At 36.1% G+C, this 21,909-nt stretch overlaps 2 protein-coding genes across 2 annotated transcripts in view; both read left to right on the top strand.

Moving 5' to 3' along the window:
- LOC134839804 (serine/threonine-protein kinase Chk2-like) overlaps positions 1 to 6,999 on the top strand; it is a 68,458-nt gene extending 61,459 nt beyond the window's left edge. The window contains exons 10-11 of the mRNA XM_063855427.1: positions 3,160 to 3,245; positions 6,604 to 6,999. Of these exons, the coding sequence (XP_063711497.1) occupies positions 3,160 to 3,245; positions 6,604 to 6,900 (383 nt within the window). The 3' untranslated portion in view covers positions 6,901 to 6,999. The remainder of the gene's footprint in view (positions 1 to 3,159; positions 3,246 to 6,603) is intronic.
- LOC134839803 (AP-1 complex subunit mu-1-like) overlaps positions 1 to 21,909 on the top strand; it is a 379,140-nt gene that overhangs the window by 154,774 nt on the left and 202,457 nt on the right. The gene's annotated exons all lie outside the window — the stretch shown is intronic.

The following is a 21,909-nucleotide window of genomic DNA, read 5'->3' as shown; positions in this document are numbered from 1 at the left end:
CATTTTGTTATTTACTAGAAAACCTGTGAAATTTTATGGCACGGATAGTGTTATCCAACCAATTGGTATCTTAAGCGTGATCAAGCGTTAAAAAGCGTTTATCATAAGTTCTGCTCACACAAAGAGAGCCTAGTGTCATATTACGAAGTCCACTTTTTCCAACCTAAGTCTACTTTTTCACTACAGCAAGATATCTTGTTTACTTTTGCTGCATTGGCCTTATATCTTTGTTTCTGGTTTATTGGTGGCTAGTGTTCGATTAATATGAAGAGCCCATGGCTCAGATGTTGGGACTGAGACTCTTGATCACGAGGTTAAGGTTCGATTCCCGAACAGATCAGTATTTGTATTATTAATTTTTTTTGCATTTTTGTTAACCCTTTTAGGGTTATTTTTATTAAGTGTCAATGAACGAACGAAGTGAAAGAAGGTTTGCTGAAAGGGAAGCAATTTACATTCCCCGATTACAAAAGCTCAAATGGTGTGAAAAAAAAACGTGATTGAATTCAGTTTCGGAGAAGTATTTGAGTTTTTAGATTTCTCACAAGAATTAACACAGGGGAAGTTGGTGCAAGAAAAAACATAGTAAGTCGATTAAAAATGTTATAAAAACTAAGTCTACCAAAATTTCAAATTTTTTGATAGAAACTTATTCCAGGAGAAAATCCTAGACATTTGAGTAATAAATTAGCACCCGAACAAAAAGAGGAAGCAAAGCCGACGATGTTTGTGCAGAGCAGATATAAGTTGATTCGAAAAAATATGATTCTATAAAAATGTTAAGTTATGAGTCCCATCTGAAACTACAATGACGACACTTGCACTTGCAACTACAATGAAAACTGCTTACAGCCTACGAAAAATCAGTGATGTAGCAACAAAGCCGACAATCTTTGAGCAGACACCAGTTGAAGTCCCTCCTGAAACTAGAATAAACACACGTGCACTTGCAAAGTTGCTTGCAGCGCAAGCAAAATCTGTGCTGTGGCAACTTGGCCGACAAAACTTGAATAGACAAACAAAATCCGACAAGTCAATTTTAGCCGATTTTTTTTTTCAATTGCATAAGAACTGAAAAAACAAGATCCGGCCGAGACTCGAACCCCAGACCTTAGGATTTAAAGGCGACGGCGGTACTGCTGGGTCAATTAAGAAGGAACCTGATATATGTTAGGTTTCAATAATAAAGAAAAGATGTGTAAAGCAAAGAGAGTAAAGAAGAGAAGAATTTAAGCCGAAAAAAAACTTGTCATAAAAAAGTTTTGAGCTATAAATTTCTAAAAGTTTTTACGAACCACATGAAAGCATGAAATATATTTTACCTCCGAAACTACGCAATATGATTTGACTAAGTTGAAACCGTTTAATCGAAAAAAAAACAAAAAATTACAATTTACAGAACTTTAAATTATAGTAGAAACTATTTAAATAAAAAAACCTATGCTTTGGAAAGTAAGCCGAAAAAACATACCAGATATTACAAACTACATTTAAAAAAGGACTTTGAGACGACAGAAATGAGGAATAAAACCACGAAAATGATATAATAAAATTTTCAAGACGGTAGTTTTGTTTAAGCTTTCACGAAATTGAGCATGTCTGCTGTTGCGAAAATTGAAATTCTTACTAAAATTGACCACTCTATGAACAAAGTTATTCAAGGGAAAAACGTCTAGTACCCGATTGCAATACTTTTGCTTATTGCAAGTTAAAAAGTTTCCGTACGAATAAAAAAACCCTGGTGACCTAGTTTTCTCTAATTGGGTTAGTTGTATGAAAAAAGTGTCAACCATTAAAAATTTATGAAAATCAACGAGATTTCTCTCTCTGTAGTTTTTCTCTTCCTAAATATCGCATGCTGAAAAATGTTCAAAAACCTTTTTTTGGTTTCCTTGAATTCATTGAAATTTTTCCAAGTGTCTGTTTTTCAGTTTATTTTTTGACTTTCGAAGAGCGTAACGAAATATATGTGCTCGGGTAATCGTCCCAACTTCGAGAAGAAAACTTTGAAGTCTTAAAAGATATTCTTACAATTTTTGAAAAGCCCGATTTTTTTACGAATAGAACTCAACTTTTTGGCTAGGCGTGCATACCAGGGTTTTTATAGAAAGTAATTTACCCCTGCGATAAGCAAGGGTTTTGCAATCGGGTATTCGACTTTTTCTGGAAATATTTTTGCTCACAGGATCTCCAATTTAGTACAACTACAATAATAGTACAAGCTCGATTTCAGAATTTTTCCACTCTATATGTCTTGCATTTTTTTTTTCAAATGCATAATTTATACATAATTTGGCTTTAGGCTTTCTAATTTATTACATGCAAAATTGTGTCTTTTTGTATTTGATGCTACTTTTGTTGCATCGAATTGACAATTTATTAGCATATGTAGCTGCGTTTTTGGTGGCTAGTTTTTGGGGATCTTAAGCATCCGTGGCTGAGTGGTTAGTGCTTTAGTTGCTAGGTCGCAGATTCAAATTCGGCACGTAGTCGAGGTTTTGCCAATTCGATGATTATTTCTTCTTTTTCTTATTTCACTTGATAGATCTGCGTTTTAATGGTGTAAAAATGTTTTGAAATTCGCGCGTTAATTGTCCCTAATATTTCGCGCATTAATTGTCCCAAATTGGCAATGTTTAAAACATTGTAATTACGAAATATGATCTCCGGAGGAATATATTTTTTTTTAATATAAGCTCGGGGTAAGCTTCGGAAGATAAAAAATTGTCAAGTATGGCTAGTTAAAATATCTTTTGAATTTGAGCTCAGGGCAACAATTTTTTTTTCTCGAAAAGTCGAAGTTGGTCTGGAGGAATAAAAATACCCCGAGCACAAATATTCCGTCACTTTCTTCGGAAGTCGGAACAAAAAGAATTTATCCCATCAAGTACCCAATATGATATCAACAAAGTCATAGAGAGATTTTAAACATGTGTTATTATCAATGACATTTACATAAAGAGAGGATAGACAAAAGGGAGTATTTGACTCCCTCTGAAAGTTTACCATGTTCAAGTAATTTTCAACAAAACACTGATTAGTGTAGGCGGCAATTTAATCCAGCTCTAAAATCATTTCAATTTGAATTGGTGTGGGTACATTTAGATACATGTTTCGTGTCTTCAGTACCTCATTAACAGTGCTCATTCTTCTTTTCAGCAAAGAATCTGATCAGCAAAATGATCGTTGTCAACGCTGCGAAGAGATTCAACTGCACACAGGCACTCCGGCACAATTGGCTCAAAGTGAGAAAAAAGCTGCTTTACCAATGTTGAGCTTATTTTACGATAACCACAATAAGAATTCAATACTTTATTGCTTGATTTGCAAACCAGTCGTTTTTTATGGTCGGTTTATATATATAAACCGTACTCTTGATCGGATATACCTTGAATTCAAAATCTGAAAATTTATCAATTTTAATGGTTGTTCGTTAATTTAGGGGCCTTCTTGAAGTGTTTTTATAGCGCGTACGCTTCCTACTATCAGTTCAATGCCCATGTGAACATTCTCCCCCCGAAATAGACCAAGTGAACAAATATCCCCCTAAAATTGGCGCTAACACAAATAAATTCCCATACAAAACAGTCCGAAACATCACAAAAAGTCTTAAAAACAGTCCCATACAAAAAATAGTCCGAAACCATTTAACTTTTTCGACCTTGATCTTTTGGCGCCGACAGAATTGATTTACGCTTTGAAACATCAAATATGAGCGTAATTAAAGATCACAGAACCAAAAATTAAAGAAACGAGAACCAAAAATCAGAAAAGCAAAGGCATCGTGTTATAAAGAGTAATGCGTTAGACTCGAAGTCTAGAGAGCAAAGAACTGTAGAGAGCTGGGCCAGGCCAAGGGGGAGGTTGAGTTTTTTCGAGTTTTTGGTATTTAATCTTTTTGAGTCCGGGTACTTTTTGTCCTGGTCTCATTTTTCTAATAAAAATTTTACTAGTTTCGTGAAATTGTTGTTCCAACCGTCTACAGCTTGGTTGCCAATATATGTTTATTCGAAATTGTTGAATATCGATTGACATTTTTCGAATGCTAGACGGCGAAGAAGCTAAAACGCAGCGAGGACGTCTTCTACGGGCAGAAATGCTGTTGACTAAAGCATTCGAATTAGCTCACGAAACTTAAAGCTATTGTTGTAATTGTGAGTGTTGCCTGATGCCTGAATATGTCGCCAGACGCTTTGACTCATATTGAAGAAACAAAACGTAATTTGAGCGTGAGCGCTTTGATGGGTACCTGGTTTTGAGTTTCGCAGAGCTCCTTCAAATTCAATTGTAACGTGTTTTGGGGACTCAGCTTTTAGATCATTGAGGAGGCGACAATAAGTTGATTTCTTTTTTGTCGGGAAGCAGAGCGTAAACAAGAGGTATAGGGCATCCTTCAACTGAATTAAATGACAAGTTCAAGCTGTAAGGCCTTTATGTACTATAATGAAATCTAATTGGCTGAAATAAACTTATTTTAACCAAGTGAACAATCCCCCCTGTTTTGAGTTCGGGTTCATAGTCCACTTGTTCAAACTTCTTACAAATCTAACTGAAACTTGTGTTTGGATTTTGGATGAAGACACAGATAGACATGTACTCATATATCGAAATTTTGCATCCTTATTGTCAATTTGGGGTTCCAGTTGATCAACAGAAAAAAGGTGCGTTTTAAGCATGACTCAAATTTGTCGTTTAAAATGGCATAGCGGAATAAGGCAACTCGCCTTCGCTTTGTTATCAATTACTACTCATTAACACTAGCGCAAGTTCACCTGCTCTTTTGGTCTGAAAAAAGGCCTTACATGACAACTCTCAATGATGGATGTAACAATGGGGTACGTGGAAGGCTGTGCCTTTAGAGTTGCAATGTCCTGCGGAGCCCTGGGTTGTTCACTTAATCAAAGTCCGCTAGTGAAATTGAAATTCCAGTGTGTATCAGCGGCTGCTTTGAAGGCTCAGTACAGAAATATTTTATAGGACAGCAAAAGATTCCTGTCAAATTATACTTCATAAATAGTTTAACGGGTATTTTATTTTCGATTCTGTTTTCTTGGTGTCTCCTTTTTCAAAATAATTAAGGAGAATCATATTGGGTCGTTTTCTATGCTATGCTCCCACATTGCCTGTTTCAATGCCTTTCTTCTCTTACTGCATTTTTTGTGGCTGGTTTATTTTTTTTATTGTAAGAACGTCGTTTGGTCAATTTGACAATTCTTCACTGCTTGCGGATAGTGGCCGAATCGTAGTCCAATTGCATCGAGCGTTTTTTTGGCCCATTCGTCGTACCAGGCTCGATATTTTGATAAACCTGAACCCGTCAATCGGGCAGTTTTCTTGGCGAACGTCACAACCACAAATTTAACGACCCGTTTATTGACAAGCGTTTTATTGGATTGTTTGTGTGAGAGAAGCTACACATAGAACAAACTGATAATGAGGCCATTGAATGCGTAGCAAGTTATAATTCAAGGACAGGTTTGAGATGTAGTGGTGAACATAACCGCTTCAAACAACAAAAGCCCATTTAGACATATTGTCATAGAGAGGCTGTGAAAAAGAAAAAATTATATTTTTGAAAGTAGACGTATGAACTTACTTTGATTCAAGAACAGTAGCCTCCCGTGGGGGGCGCTCAATTCTGGTTGCCAAATTTTTCCAAAGGGTATAACTTTACGGCATTCGTGTTTTTGGCCGACCAACCTCGAAAATTTTCTAAAGGCGCCTCTGCCGCCAAAATAATTAATTTCGAGGGGGGAGCGCGCGCCAAAAAAACGCAATTTTTTTGCCTGTTTTTTGAAAAATTTGCCTGCGGCTCAGAAAATTTTTGTTGAAATAGGGTCCTTATAGCATTTTCGGAGAGCTCGGAAAATCAAATTGATCGACCTAAGAAAAAAGTCCGCACAATTTTCAAAACTTTTTCGAAAAACCGCCCCCCTTTGAAAAATTTCAGCGCACGCCACTGGTCAAGAACATATAATGTTGAAAATTTAAAAACTTGTCTCTCTAACGTCTGAGAACAATTTGAACATGAATAGTATTTTGACTCTTTGACCGTTCGATGACTTCATTTTTTGTCTTAAGTTACCCATTTTTTGTTAGATTTCTGCCTTAAGTTTCTTGTTCCGGAAGTTCCTGGTACTGTTTCGATTTGGCGGTTTTAAAAGCAAGATCTGTATCCACCAAACTTAATCGCATTTGCTTCCTGTTATTTAGTAAGTTGTCAAACATGTGGGAAGTGTAAGTTGCTAGGAAGCATTGATGCACAGGAGCATAGGAAGCACCGTTTTTTCTATCCAGTAGTTTCAGAAATTGTCACAAACATATAACAATCCGTTAACGTGCTGAAATAGTACAACCGTAGTTATCATTTCTCTTTTCAGTTTTTTTACGTGTTTTTAGAACGAAGTTGCGGATTTCTCATGGCAGAGAAATTTTTTTTCTCGAGAGCGGAAAACAAAAATGATTTGAATTTCAAGTATTAAGTGAATATTTAACCAAACAATAATGTCGGAACAGCTTGGAAATGTTTTCAAAGTTTTTTTTGTAGTGATGAACGTTCCGTCTGTATTCAACTACAAATGCTATGAAATTTTCTTTTAATAGGATGAAGTAATGGTTAAGCAAGTCGAAGAATTGATGAAGAAAGACATCGATACAAGGGATGCGACAGCTAAAAAGCCTTCATCAGAAGATGTGAATGCAAGTGTTATGCAAAATATATCACATGAGAGCGAGGCGGACTTGCTGAATAATACGGTGCAACTGAAGAACTCGTGTAAAGAAAACGCTGACCTCACTGTAGGAAATGTATCAGAGAAGGACATAGTGTGGAAGTTAGAGGAAGATTCTTCAGAATCGTGTTCAGGTGCCAAGAAAGCAAAAGTCGATAAGCTAAATTGAACTTATGCAAGCTGAACAAATGATCACATTCTTAATTGATTTTGTTTTGGTATTATATTCCAACTGTCAAAGAAAATTAACCATTTTTGTAAATCGTCACATGGTTATATGGCTCGATCGCTTTTTTTAAAAATGTTTATCTTAAAAATTGTTTAGCCTATTTTTTGCTGCAAAGATAGCCTGCTATTCATAAATGAACTATCACAAAAACAGTAAGGAGACTGCTCGTATCAGGGCAAAGCCCTGACTATTCCAACTGCCCATTAATTGGGCTCGAATAATTTGAGCCGTGTAGAGAATTAATAAGACCAATAATTTTGGCTCCATTCAAGTGGGAACGATTAGTCCGGATAATTTGCCATTCATAAATAATATGTGTATTGAAACAATATGTCTATTGAAACAATAAGTCCAATTTATAGCAGTTACATATGGCCAAAGCACTGAGCACGTCTTTGACCATTTTTGTTGCGACCACTTAACATTTTTGTTTTAAGCTAAATCGGGTTCCACAAATTATCACCAGAATGGTGTGTGATATGTCATGTAATCGTAGTTCTTTCAGTCCTGATTTGAAAGACAGTGTCGAGATAACCTGTTTAAAATTTTTGATTTTTAGCTTTAGTCTAGTTTCAATGAGACAGCAGTTAATTTCAAAAAATGAACCAGCAGGCTTACAATATGAAATAAATTTTTTGTTTGTGCCGCGAAAACTACGTTTTATTCAATTTAATATAATTTTGAATTATTTTTTCCGCTTTTTTGGAATCGAAAATTAAAAAAAATAAATTTAAGCGATAAAAAAAATAAGTTTATTTGCAAGGTTTTACTATTCATTTTTGAAGGAAATCATTGTCGAAATGCTTAGTTTACTATTATTATCAAATGCGCATAAAATTTACTTGAAAGGAGTGATTCATCTTTTTTTTTGGTCGTGAGGTTTTTTTTTCAGGAAGAAGACTAAAGTTTGTTCACGTTTAAGTTTGATTTGTTGCAGTTTGTCATGTGATTTTTTGAAGTTGAGTTCATGCAAATTGCACTGTTTAATAGCAAAAGTACTATTGGCGCAGAAAAACGTGATTGTCTTTTAATGTCTTGATTTCCCAGCGGAGTAAAAATTTAAACTATCGACCCCATTTCTCTAGTTTTGATTTTTTATTTCGATTCTCTGAGTTCATCAAGTTTTTTCTAACAGCTTGTAAGCTATAGTTAAATTTCGCTCACCTACCTAATTAATGATAAGAAAATATTGGGAGTATTAGCTTAGATTCAATTGCTTTTCACCAATGCTTTGAGGGCATAAAAGCGTTCTGCTCTAGTTTTTCAGCATGTTCCAGTTTTTTGATTATTTGACGTGTCTGTAATGTGAAAATTTAACAGACTAAAAGAAAACAAATCTAAAGACTATCGTAAAATGCGACATGCGTAACAAAAAATAAAATTACAGCGCCTCCTGAGCTTATAACCCGTGTCTTTTGACCCTCAGCGTTTTTACCCATCGTCAGTAAAATATTTCGAAAATAACATAACCCAGTTAAAATTGAATCTTGTTTAAATTCGGAATATTTAAGACACTTGAAGGAGAACGGCGCGATAGTGTCTGTAAAGATCGGCATTAAAATGACCACATATTATTCAATAAAGAGAGAAAATATGCGCACTGCTAAAAACGCCCAAATTTTCAACAAAAAATACCTTGCCAGATGGTTAAACTTGAATTTGAGGCCCAAATTGACACACATAGCCGAAGCTGAACTTCGCATCAGTTGCGTACGACGCAAGCGTAGCATTTCAATAATTTCCGAAATACAATCGAAAAAAAAACAACCACAGTATTGAATAAACTTTGAGTAAGCGTGTTCACTGAGCAGCACCTAAGCCGACAAGAATGGTAGACCCCAATTTGTCCAGAAACAAATAATGCGATAAAAATATCATAGAAAATTCGAGCAAAAAGGTTGTAAAATTTTGCAACAGAAACAACCTGATTTTTGAAAAAATTTAATCTTCTTTTGGTTTTGAAGCGACATAAAATAGAGTTACTAAGCCAATAAAAAAGTAAGCTGAGACAATTTAGTCCGAATAAAGTTTTTAAGCGGAAAAAAGAAAAAGGAAAACCAAGGAAAACAATCAACGAGGTAGTATGAGTTTTACAGATGACAGAGGTAATCCAAAAACACTTGCTTTCACGATGAAAAAGGCTGATAGCACAAAATAATCTTCAAAATGGCTTTTGAGCCGTGAAAACAGATAAACGAAAGTCCGACAAATCAATCTTTACCAATTTCAATCACAGTGAAAAAAAAACAAGAACCGGCCAGGTCTCAAACCCAAGGACTTTAAGGTACAAAGATATCTGCGTTATCCCTGGGCCAACTGAAAAGATCTCGATATTGACAAAGTTTGGTAATAAGCAACTTCACATTTTTTGCAAATGTTCACGGGAAAAAAGTGTAAATATTATCTTAAATACCATCCCGCTAGTATTAAAAGAATTTGCAAAACAAAGCTTGAATATTGAATTGAAGTTTATTGTCACAAGAAAGCTACTCTAAACTTAATTTTCCGAGGACCAAGTCATTTCGAAGTGTAAGTATTTCATTTGTGAATCATTAAAAAATTTCCGCTATTTTGGAATTTGCTGCCATGCCAACATAGTGTTATGGCCAGCTCATGGTCTCAACATAGGGAATTATAGAGGCAAATTTTCTGGGATTTAACTGCCTGAAAACAAAATTAAATAAAACCGATTATAGATTTTTTGTTGAATACGTTCCCGTGAGGCTCCAAAGAACCGCTGTTTTTTTTTCAAAAAAGAACAAAAATTTTAATTAAATTTAAAAAAATAATTTAACTTTCATCAACTTGGCAAAATTAGGCTTCAATATGGAATAGAAGTTTGTTGGAGATAGATAGATATGCTAGGTATGGACACATAGCGTGAAAGAAGAGCACATCAGTTTGTTTTTCAGAGATCAGCATTCTGTTTTGCGCCTTTTTGTTCAAAGAGTTTTTGTTCGGACTTTCGAAAGTGATTGGATCATCTGTAACTGCGTTAAAATGAACTTAAAAACCCGATTTTTGAAGAAACTAAGGAATATATATGCCCGGGTGGTTTTTTCAGCCCAGTTTTAAAAATTTGACTGCATATGGGTATCGATCCGGCTATCTTCGGATTGCCTAGCGAGTATGCTTGCCAAGCGAGTACCCTCGATTAGTAGCTGATAACTTCAACGCGCGAATTAATAAGCCGAATTATTCCGCATCATAATTGTTCGTAACTGAATTGAGGCAAACTAATTGGTCATTTTAAGTCCACTCGAATGTTAGCACTTTTTATGTGATATTGGAAATATTTGATTAATCAAAATTATATTGAACAAAAACTATTCGAGACCTGAACATTCATGGCTTTGCCTTGATATTCGGGCAGTCTTGTTTCTTTTTCGGGAACATTGAGCAAAAAGTTTAAAATGACCAAGTTTTGAACTTATCAATTTTTCATACATTTGCACAGCAACCGGCTATCTTTATTTTTTTTGTATGGACTAAAGGGCCAGTTTAAAAATGTTTCATCCAAACGGTAGTTCTGCGCAAGTTTTGTTTTATTCACTTGACATTACTGCCCTCTTTAACTAAGAATAAATATACCGTACTTTATCTCTATAATGTACGGTAAATTATAAACACCAATTGCGAAATTGTTCTTGATACTCATACCGCGCCCTCATCGAGCCCAATCCAGATTTTATCCGGCTATGCTTTTTTGCATAATCATGTAACAATCTCATACTCGATTGATGAGGTCCCTCCCACCCCACCCGTCTTTTCTTGACAGTCAGTGTGATGGTGCGGTGGCAAGGGGGATTTCAAATTGGATTTGGTGGCGGTGGGGGTCAATAGAGGGTAACAGATCAAATGGGACAGGAAGTTGTAGCGTGATTGGTGTTGTTGGCGTTATGGGAACCAGACTCAACTTTTAAGTCCCGTTATCAAGAACAGCACTAATTCAATGCCGGAAATGAACAGAGCTAAGCAAAGCAGAAAAAGAAACGACCCAAGTTGCCTAATTTTGCCCCCTTAATGGTTGCTCCGTCTGATTACCTGGGCTAAAACTAGGCGTCCAATTGAATGGAAAAATGATTGCTCCTTTGTTATTCGACATACTGCCCTTATAAATCTTTTAATCTAAAATCATCCAGCTACAAAAAACAATTATTGCACGGCTAACAAAACAGCGCCTTATATTTTTCAATCAACAAGACCCCGAACATTGTTTCATTACTTAATAAATAGCGCCAGCACAGGTATCGGCAATCGTCACTCTGTTTTACAGAGGCCACTTTCAAGTTTGTTTTACCAAATAGGGCGAGGAGGCATCAGGCCAATAAAAATTGATACGAAAAGTCAAAGAAGGGATACAAAGTGGGCTATTAATTTCACACCTTCTCAAAACTCCCCATCTAATTATCCTAATCTCACCAGTTGAAATTGCACAGAGCGCCCAAATCCCTTCTTAGCTAGAAAGGAACAGCTAATCCCGTAAACCATCGCGACCACTTATTAAACTTTTAATTGGTCTTTCACCCATCATTTCCAATCCGCGAGATTAGACTCCTTCTGCGCTCACTCTTTCTCTTCCGACTTAGCCCTCTGTTCAAATTGCTATTCGCTCTCTCATTTGCTTTCAAAACCCCCAACTTGTCGCTTCAGTTCCGATCAGCGTCCACACCTGATTCCAATTATATCCTTCAAGATCTACAAGTCAATTCCTCTCCTGAAATTGACGTGTTATAATAACACTTCTCTCCATTTTCATCTAAAAAGGCCTCCAAAAAACACCACAAAGCACAACACAGCAGTCTCTAGTTGCCCAAAATGAATGCCCAAATTAGTTCAGCCGCCGTCGCCGCAGCTTTTCTCCTATTCTGCTGTGCCATTTTGGCAGTCCGAGCATCAGACGAGGGCTACCCGGTGAATGTTGAGACCCGTGCAATCTACGACTTTGGACAGCCTCTCGGAAACCTGATCACATCGCCCGACGTGCGAAGATTCGGAGGAGTGACGGAAGAGACGCCCGACAAGCGAATGGGGGGATATAGTGTGTTTGAGAAACGAATGGGCGGCTACGGGGGACTGGGACTTAAGAAGCGCATGGGGGGATATTCGAACTTCGAGAAGCGAATGACGGGATTCGGGGGACTTGCTAAGCGAATGGGCGGATACTCCATCCTCAAGCGAATGGCTGGATACCAGATTTAGATTAAGTTCAAAATTTCTACTTAAGTTTGTCAAATGTTATCTTGCATTTTGTGTTCAACCTAATCGATTTTCCCAGAAATTCAATCAGATGAATTAGTTCTTTTTGCTTCCAACCATTTCATTGAAGTTATTTCAAGAAACTTGAGGGTGAAGCAACATTAACCAGCCCAGAAAAATAACCAAAAAAAAGCATGTAGTTCGTAAACAGGGGCACAACAGCGGTTCGCCGTGATGAGCTGTACAGCTCTTGTGTTGGTCCTTTCCCCCGTGGATAAATGGTCTTAAAGTGAATCTTTAAGTTCAGGGTCAGGGGAGGGTGCTTACAACTTTCTATAGAGTTTTTTTCAGAAATTTAAGCAGACTTCAAAAGCCCTGGCCGAAAGAACCTTATGTGCTATTAAAAATTACCATTAATTTTATCAAAACTTACCATCATTTTCAGTAAAAAGGAAAAACTGACATCTTCAAAAAAAATAAATTGTTTGTGCCATTGATGAACGGTTGAAGCAGGGGTCGATCTGAGATTTTCATGAATTTGGGTGGGGGGCGAATTTTCAAAAAATTGATATTTTAGGTCGACCAATAAATATAATTAATTTTACCCAATTAAGCCCAATTTATATATTGAACCAAATTTACAAAAAATACGTATATGGGCATTTTAACAAAAAGACGCACAATCTCCCTCGAAATTAGTGTTTATTGGCGCCAAAGGGACAGCAGTTTTCTATCCGGGCGTTCACCTGAAGGCGAAGGGGAGGGGGCATTTTTCTACCCAAGCCTAAATCTGCATGTGATCTGTAGTAAAGCTATGTAATTTCTTAAATAATTAACCTCAAATCCTGCTTTAATAGTTAACCTTCAAATAAAAAGTAAAAAAAACGCATTAATTCGAAAATTTCACCGATGGCAGGACAAGTTAAATTTTCAGAGCCAATTTTTTTTTACCACGTCAACATTTTCACACTTAACAAGGCCCATAAAACTCTTATCACAGTAAATAGATTTATAATTGGACTCATTTTTCCTGCTTTTCAACAAAATTTGACACAGCATTACAAAAATATATCCCAATATATAAACATTAGACTATGTTGACTTCGGGTTTTTCAGGCAGGGTCTATTCATTCTCTAATTTATTTATCATTCAAAACCTTTGCGATAAATGCAACCGAGATGAAGGACTCGATTCTAAAAACAGCAACGTTGGATTGTTTGAAAATGGGGGAAAAATGCAGAAAAGCTACAAAAGTGTATGAAGTTCAATAAATTGTATCACTACATGAATATATCAAAACGATCTTCAAATATATACATATTTTTTAAAAAAAACTATAAATCATTTGAAAATTATATTGCATTTAAAAGCCCTGGCCGAAAGAACATTATGTGCTATTAAAAATTACCATCAATTTTATTAAAACTTACTTTCAATTTCAGTACAAAGGAAAAGCTGACATCTTCAAAAAAAAATGTTTTTTTTTTCATTGACAAACGGTTGTAACCGGGGTCGATTTGGGATTTTTTCGAATTTGGGTGGGATGGGGCGAATTTTCAAAACATTAATATTTTTAGGTCGACCAATAAATATACAATGCAGCCAATTAAACCCAATTTACATATTTGACCGAATTTTACATATTCAACCAAATTTAAAATAATGTTCGATAGTGGAGGTTGCTTTTCTTTTGAGAAAAGAAATGAAGTGGAGTTAAAACAGAGAGGCGAAGAGGAGCTTCGCACCACTTGCAATACAACACAAACATAAAAAAAACATGAGTAAAAAAACACTTTTTTATAATTATTGAAAAAAGTAGCTGAGCCAAAATTTTCATGACTAGCTGAAATTATGTGTTTGATATGGCATGAGCTTGCTATACTGATGCGGCACAAAAAAATTTAAAAAAGTGGAATTGCCAAAAAACTTAGTAGTTTTTCTACTAAATTACTGAGATCAAAAAAACAGGAAGCCGCCGTTTCTACAGGCACAATCATGGCAATCGGTTCTTTCAGTTGCATTTTTCATCTCAAATTCAAAAGAGTAAAGTTTCAGAAAATTAAAAGTGTTTTACAAAACCGCTAAAAATTTTAAAAAACGGTCAAAACTATTTCCAAAATCCGTGACTTTTTCCTGCAATGAACAGTTTGAGGGCGCTTAATCAAAGAATTTTCCAAAACTGGCTTGTTTGAAGGCCATAACTTTTTTCTTGAGCAAACTGGGCATAACCAGTTTTAAAGTTAGGTTTTCAACAACCTGTTTTATTTTATTAAACCAGTGATATCAGGATAGTTAGGGAGAAAAGTCCAAAAAACGGTCAACAAATCAAAAACTTGTTATTTCTAAGAACCATAGCTTGTTTGCGTGAAAAATAGGGCGTAGCCGAATATGTGGAAAACATCCACTCAACCTGTGGTTTCGATTGAACCCAAATTCTCAAATTTTGGAAGGTAGTTCTCGAGAAATGTTGAAAAATAAAAAAAAAACAAATGGTCAGAAAATCAAGTTTTAATTTTTTCGAGGGCCATAATTTTTCTAGTCGAAAATATTTGCGAATAGTTGCTGTAGCTAATGAGCTTTCCACGACCCGTCCTGAACTCAAAATCTCAAATATGGCAGGCTAGTTTTCCAGAATATTCAAAAAGTTGAAAAAACAGCCAAAGCAGTAAAAAAAAATCAGAGGGCAATAAAATTTTATATATAATTTTTTGTTAGTGTCCGGCAATGCAGAGGAACCTCTCACTATGCGTTATTCCCATAATGAAAAAAAAGGAAACTTCAACAACCGATTGGTAATACTATAACCAACATGAAAAGTGCGTAAGCGAGAACTCAAGTTGTATTTTCCGCAGCAAAAAAAAAACGATTTGACAACTTGCCGACAACAGGTAAGCAGAGAAATAATTGGCCGACATTTTAACTTGAAAGAGAATACTTCCCGTTTGGAAAAAAACAGGCAAATTTGTTACCTCCACGCTAAGTTGGTCAGGAACGCATAGAAGTTTGAATTCATTATGAACCAAGATACAAGTGATTATGTTAATCAATTTGCCAGCCCAAAAAAAATTATTCTCATTTGATAACGCTTGCTCATCGCAAGCGTAATGGAATCAAAAATCAAACCGCAAAAAAACTAAAATTGACCGTGAATATTTTTAAATAATTAAAAAAAAACAAAAAAAAATCAGCAAGTCCTATATAAAAGTACTCACTACGTTCATTACCCTAAAAATACTTTTCAAAAAAGCATGCCCAGACAATAAAAAACAAAATTACATCGGAAGAAAATTTACCAGGCAGTAACAAAGCCGAAAAATTCTGAGCAGAAGCAAGTTCCTTCCGAAAAATAATTCAACAAAACTTGAAACTACTAAAAAATTTCAGATTCCTCTCTCCCTTGAAACACACACACGTTCACAGACAACTTTTTCTCATCAAACGTCGCAAAAAAGGACAAAAAAAACAAGAAAGAAAATGGTAGTAAATCGAGTTCAGAAAAATTCTAAGCAATATATTTTTTTAAAAATTCGAAAAGGGCGGAATTAAAGAACAACAAACTGAAATAAGACCATGCTTAAAATTTGCAACCTACAGAAGGAGTATTTGCAAAATGAGCAAAAGAGTGAAGGAGTCTAGGAATGAGTTCTGTGAACCAAGTTAATTAAGAGAAAAAAAAGTCTATTACCCAATTGCAGTACCCTTGCTTAACGCTAGGGTAAGAATTAACCCTCCTCCTGCTTATGGGTAATTTGAAAAAAAAAACAAGCTAGTACTAAAACGACGTTAATACTTTCATTTTTCATCACTTTTATGAATATACCTCCATCTAACTCTTACTGCGTATAAACGATTCAAAATTAGAACCAATGTTGCATACCAATGTTTAAACAAAATACAATTCGTTCCAAAACTATGCGCCTATGTTCAATCAAAAAAATTTAAAGTGAAAACTGTCAACGCTTGAAATTTTAAAATTGTTGACAGCTTCCAGGAGTAGGCAGTGTCCATTCAATCTCTGACATATTTATCATTCCAAAAACTCCAAGCAAGCAATTAACTCGGAACAAAAACATTGGTTTTTAAGAAATGAATTATTTTGGCATTGAGTACATTGAATACAAATGAAAACTTTCATAAAAGCCATTTTAAAACTCTACCGGGAAAAAGATTTTGAAAAATATAAAGCAAAATTTCATGAAATTTAATTTTCTGCACGATTACAGGAAAATCATAACAGGATACTAAAAGCTACTTTCAACTTTTTTATAACGTACTCTCAAAACTTCTTAGTAGTTGATATGACTACTGATCTGTCAGCTGACCTAAACGTATTTTTCGAATCATCTCAAAGCCTTCTGCATGATCTTATTTTTTCATCAGTGTTAAAGCAGAATTTTCCAAATTACACTACTGTAACCATTAGCAAAGAGACAAGTTTTTTCGTTCTTGTATTTTAAGAACGGGAATGTTTTTAATAAAGATTAAAAGATTAATCAGTTGGCCTTTATCGATATACGCATCTGATAGAGCAATCAAAGCGAAAATTTTTGCAAATTGGCGTGCTTTGGGCTAAGCTTCTTTAGACTACAGTTTTTAGCCCCTTCCAGCAGATTTTTGGAAATCGAAATTTTATTTTTGTTCAAAATAAATTATTTAAAAAAATTAATCCAAACAAAAAAATTTTTGACACAAAATGTTGCAATTTGACACAAAATTAAACAGCTGTTAAACCGAAAAAAGTTATATGTGCGTCTCGGCGAATGAATTTCAATTTTAATAAAACTTAAAAAACAACTGCCAGCGTTATATCAGCATTCAGAAAATGTATCTAGCGGCATGAAAATTATGTGAGATTTCCGTTAAGCCGACAAAATTGCGGTCAGAAAAAATTAAGCTATAAAGCTTAGAAATCCGAAGTTTTCTCATCGCCCCACCCAAAACACAACCCGCTAAGAAAACCTATCATCACCCTCCAAATGACGCAATATGAAATATTTACGTCCATATATCTTCAGCCAGAACTATTTAGGCCAAATAAACTTTATAATCAGAAAACTACAAAATCGCAGCTAATAATTTTCTAAATAACAGGAATAAACCAAAATGACTATCCACTTAAATAATAAAAAAAATTGCAAAAATTCATGCTGTGGAAACCAATTTACCAAAACTTAAGCAGACAGATAATAGCTTGACAATCGAAATTTTCCTAATAAAATTGCAATATCAGAAGTACTAATAAACTGTTCAAGAGTACTGTAACAGCAGCCAGTATTTCAGTAGTTTATTTTTATATTTCAAGAAAATGAGCTTTTTAGCCTGTACATGTCGCGCACACGCTGTTACCAATGATTTAAGTGATTTTGTTAAACCGGCAGTTCACCCAAAAAAAATTTTAATTGGGATTTGATAACGCAACCCTAAACAACTTTGTGTTTTGATTAAATTAGCAAAAAAAAATTGCTTGTTTGATTTTTTTACAGGATTTTTGATGTCTAATGTATCGCCGTATTTGATCACTCACCAATTAAGCTGTAAAGGCAAAATGTGATGCCGTACAAGCCAGAACACTTGTCGAATTGAGGTTGATTACTTGTTTCGAAACTTAGACAGACACATGTTATACACAGAAAACAAGCTGCAGTGATAGACGCAAGCAAGCACCAAACATAAAAAATCAAGAAACTGAAATTAAATTTACCTCAATAATCAATGGTTAAATAAACAGCTTTGTACACCCATTGCTTTGAGCCGTGATTCTATTGACTTAACAACTATTCCAGTACTGCTTGGGTTAAGTTAATATCACACACTTTATTCCGTGGAACAATATGGAAGTCTGAAAAAAGTGAACTGAGTTACCAAGATAAGGATCGCCTGTGTCCTTATTCTTAATAAAAACTAGTAAAAAAACTTCAAAACTGCTGGAAGCATACAAAGCGTTGACCTGGTTCGAGCAGCGATCGGTTTTCAAAAACAACGCAGGTTAATAGAAACTTCACATTTCTTCTAAAACAAACCAAAGAGACAAAAAAATGACCGATAATTTTTTGTTTAAAAAGTCAACTTAAGAGGAAACTTCAATTTACATTTGTTTATGTCATTCTCCCAGCGCAAGTTCCAGTTGTTTTTTTTCTAGAAAACACTTTTGTACTCTGAAGAAAAATACAACAATGAGTGGTAGCGTTAGCAAAATTAGTTGAACTGAAGTAGAATTTTGCATAAATTTAGAGGTCAATCTCGACTAAAATGGTAATTTAACAACTGCAAATGTTCATACGAGTAAAAATGTTCATACTTCTTAAAAATGTTCATACGAGTATGTCATGTATTAAATCAGAAGGAATCATTTGACAAAAGAAAAAATTGTGATTTTTTTTCCAAATGACCGAGATCAGATAAAATCACATTCTGAGCCAAAAAGGAACTAAATGTTTGAAAATTTTTTAAAGCCCATCAAGCATAGCTAAGTGTCAATCAACTCAATGAAACAGAAAAACTGATTGCTTGACTTTTTTCGCAAAATTCAAAATTCATGATTTCTTAAGATCGATCGATTGATCATTTTTTTTCAATCGTCATTTACGAGTTATTTACGTTTTTCGAGGCATTTGAATTTTTATAATTGGAGAGAGAAGTCCCTTAGGTTAATGAATTTGAATTGAACTTTTGTATTGAACCATTAGAAGGCTGGGTATCGATGGTTTCACGAATGAGGCAACTTCTTCTTTGGCAAATTATACGCAGAGGCAAAGCGGAGCTTCGCATCACTTGCGATACAAATCAAACGTAGCATTGCAAGCTAGTGAATAAAAAAAATGACAAAAATAACAGGGGAAAATGAAAATAATTTCAGAAAACAGTAGAAAATTACAACAATCAGTATTAAATGATCTTTTAGGTTTTTACCGAGCAGCCACTAAGCGAAAAAGTAAGCAGACGCCCATTGGGCCAAAATCAAAAATTGCCTTAAAAAATTGCTGTCTAAAAATATTGAACAATACAAATCTTTGAAGCGGCACAAAATAGAGTAACTAAGCCGGTAGAACAAAAACCGAAACCATTTAGGCCGAATAAAGCCTTTAAGCGAAAAAACAACAAATAGGAAAAGAAAAAACTTTCAGGGCTGTTAATTGTAATTTAACAAGTTATAGGAGCACGTCAATCAAAAACACTTGCTTCTAGGATGAAAACTGATAACAGCCCTAGAAAGTTTCCCGATGTGGCGGCTAACCCGACAAATCATAAGCAGACAAACGAAATTCCAACAATTAGGTTTTTCCCGGAAAAAATTTTCAGTATCATACTCACTGAAAAAAATATGGTCCGGTCGGGAATCGAGACCCCCTGTGGGCAATGGAGATTCCGTATTTGTTGGGTCCACAGAGTTGGAAATTTCCCTGGACAGAATACTTCTACATCGACAGCCACCCTGGATTTTGAGAAGGGGGCAAACTATGGTACATGCGCGAAACAATACGGGCGCTTACTACTTGTCAGGTGCCGCACATAGGGTTGTGGTTGGACTCATATGAAGTGTAGTGGTTGGTTCGAAAAAGTCCGCCGACTGGAACAAAGACTTCTACTGTGCTAAGTGCACCACGACGTCCCAACCTCCCCAACAACCCCATACGCCATTCATCCTGCTCAACTGAATTGAACTCAGAGCCAGACATGTTGAGCTGGCGAACTGGTTTTTTTGTAACAAACCCCACGTGGTTCTGCAGGAAAGGCACCGCAAGGAGAAGCAAGAAATCAGGCAGCCCTAGCGCTATGTTGCTGCAAGAAAAGTTGCCTTTCCTACGATGGCTCGTGACGTCATGGCGAGATCATCACTCTTGTCTGCGAGGACGTTGGTTGTAGCAAGTCAATAGTGGCAACCACAAATGGTCCGATGCGGTCACGATCACCCTTAGAGGCAGAAAAAATTTTGTTGTCAGCAATGTCTACATCCCAACACGAACACCAGAGCAGAAGAAGACTGATATCTTTTGCTGAAAAGATTTCCAACAGGTGGCAGGTGCATCGTAACAGGCGACATCAATGCCCATGGGAACTAGGACGAGTTTTAGGATACTGACGACAGGGGAAAATAAAATCGAAAACTGGATGATGGGCAAGCGTCTCCAAAGTGTAAATGACCCCAGACTCCACACTGGAGGGTTGTCTAGCCCTGATACCACCCTTTAGTCTGACGACGTGTTAGAGACAGTCATTACTCAGTGAAATACCATTGAAAGCCTGGGAAGCCCATAGAGCTACAAGAAAGCAGACTGGAGAGGATTCGGAGATAAACTGAACTACATCGAAGGGGTGCCGATGGGCTCAGCTTTGGAACAGTACAACCAGCTTGTCACCAGTATCATCATCGACGCTGCCAAGAAGCAAAATCGTTGAGGACACGGCTAACAAGCAAAGAAGAGATTTCACAAAGCCAGGAAAAAAATGGACGACAGGAGCTTAAGAAGACAGGGAAGAACACGGAAGAAGACCAACAAGAGGAATATCATCGACAGAGAGAATACGTACTGGTGACAAAGGATGACTGTCGAAACTAAACTTTTTATACAGAGGCAAAGCTGCGCATCGCAAACACGTTAGAGAACACGAAAAAGCACCTCTATCAGGTGAAATGAGAAAAAGTAGAATCAAGCCTCGATTTAGCAAAAACTCGGCTAGGATTCGAATCTGCGACCTACTGCAATCAAGATATTTTGAGTTTCACGCACTATCCACTCAGCCACGCAAAATTAACAACCGATAAACACTAGTCACAATAAAAGTAGCTATATATGCTAATAAATTGCCAATGCGATTCAGCAAAAGAGTGGCACCAAATACAAATAGACTCACTTTTGCAAGTAATAATTTGGAATATAAGTTATTGTCAAAATGGTCAAAAATTGCGAGATACATTGAGTTCGAAAATTTCTGAAATCAAATTTTCATGATTGTTATGTTAGTTGAAAAAAAAATATCTTTTTTCGGTTCATTTGATGAAATAAAACTGCATCAACTTTGTCAACTTATTACTGTTCGAATGTCAAAGCACATACTATGAAAAAGCTGCAAAGGTGCCCCAAAAGTGGCACCAAAATTTCCGAATTAGGTTGGAAAAAAAGAAGGTTCTTCGTAATACACTAGCTTCGCAAGAGTAAACACCCTCGGTGCTTAAGAGGAGAGGGACCAAAAGCCCGCAAGCCAGAGCCCTCATTTGTAAAGGCGAGATAGGAAACCGGCTGAAAGACGCGCAGTGTCCGACAGGGAGAAAACCGACCTGTTTTGTCACCTGTATGCTGGAATCTCTAGAGTTAACACAAAAAATAGAGGACAAATAATTCAACAGAAGCACAAAAGTCCTTAAGAGCCATTTAAACTAAAAAAAGACGGATGTTTACAGCGATTTCACACGTCGTTAACTCAAGTCCGCCATCAAGAAACTAAAAAAAGGCGTAAGTCCGGGACCCAACTGAATGAGCACTGAGATGCTAAATCAGCTCCCCGATCCTGTCCTGGTTTCACTTCTCGCCCCAATCAACAGGTCCTGGTACGTGGGATTCTTCTGCTTGGCGTACATCCACCATTATACCGATTCACACAAAGAGAAATGCAAACCGGTCGACTCGACGAAAATCTACCTCCCCGTTGCTCTCATTATTTGCATTATCATACCTCCTGAAAGCAGGCAACAAACTTGCCCCGTGGCTTCTTGCTGGTTTAAGGCAGATTTCAAAAAAGACCGTAGCACA

Source organism: Symsagittifera roscoffensis, chromosome 2 (genome assembly GCF_963678635.1).
Source record: "Symsagittifera roscoffensis chromosome 2, txSymRosc1.1, whole genome shotgun sequence".
Classification (NCBI taxonomy): domain Eukaryota; kingdom Metazoa; phylum Xenacoelomorpha; order Acoela; family Convolutidae; genus Symsagittifera; species Symsagittifera roscoffensis.
Note: the sequence above shows the minus strand (reverse complement) of the source record. Positions and strands in the feature narration are given on the sequence as shown.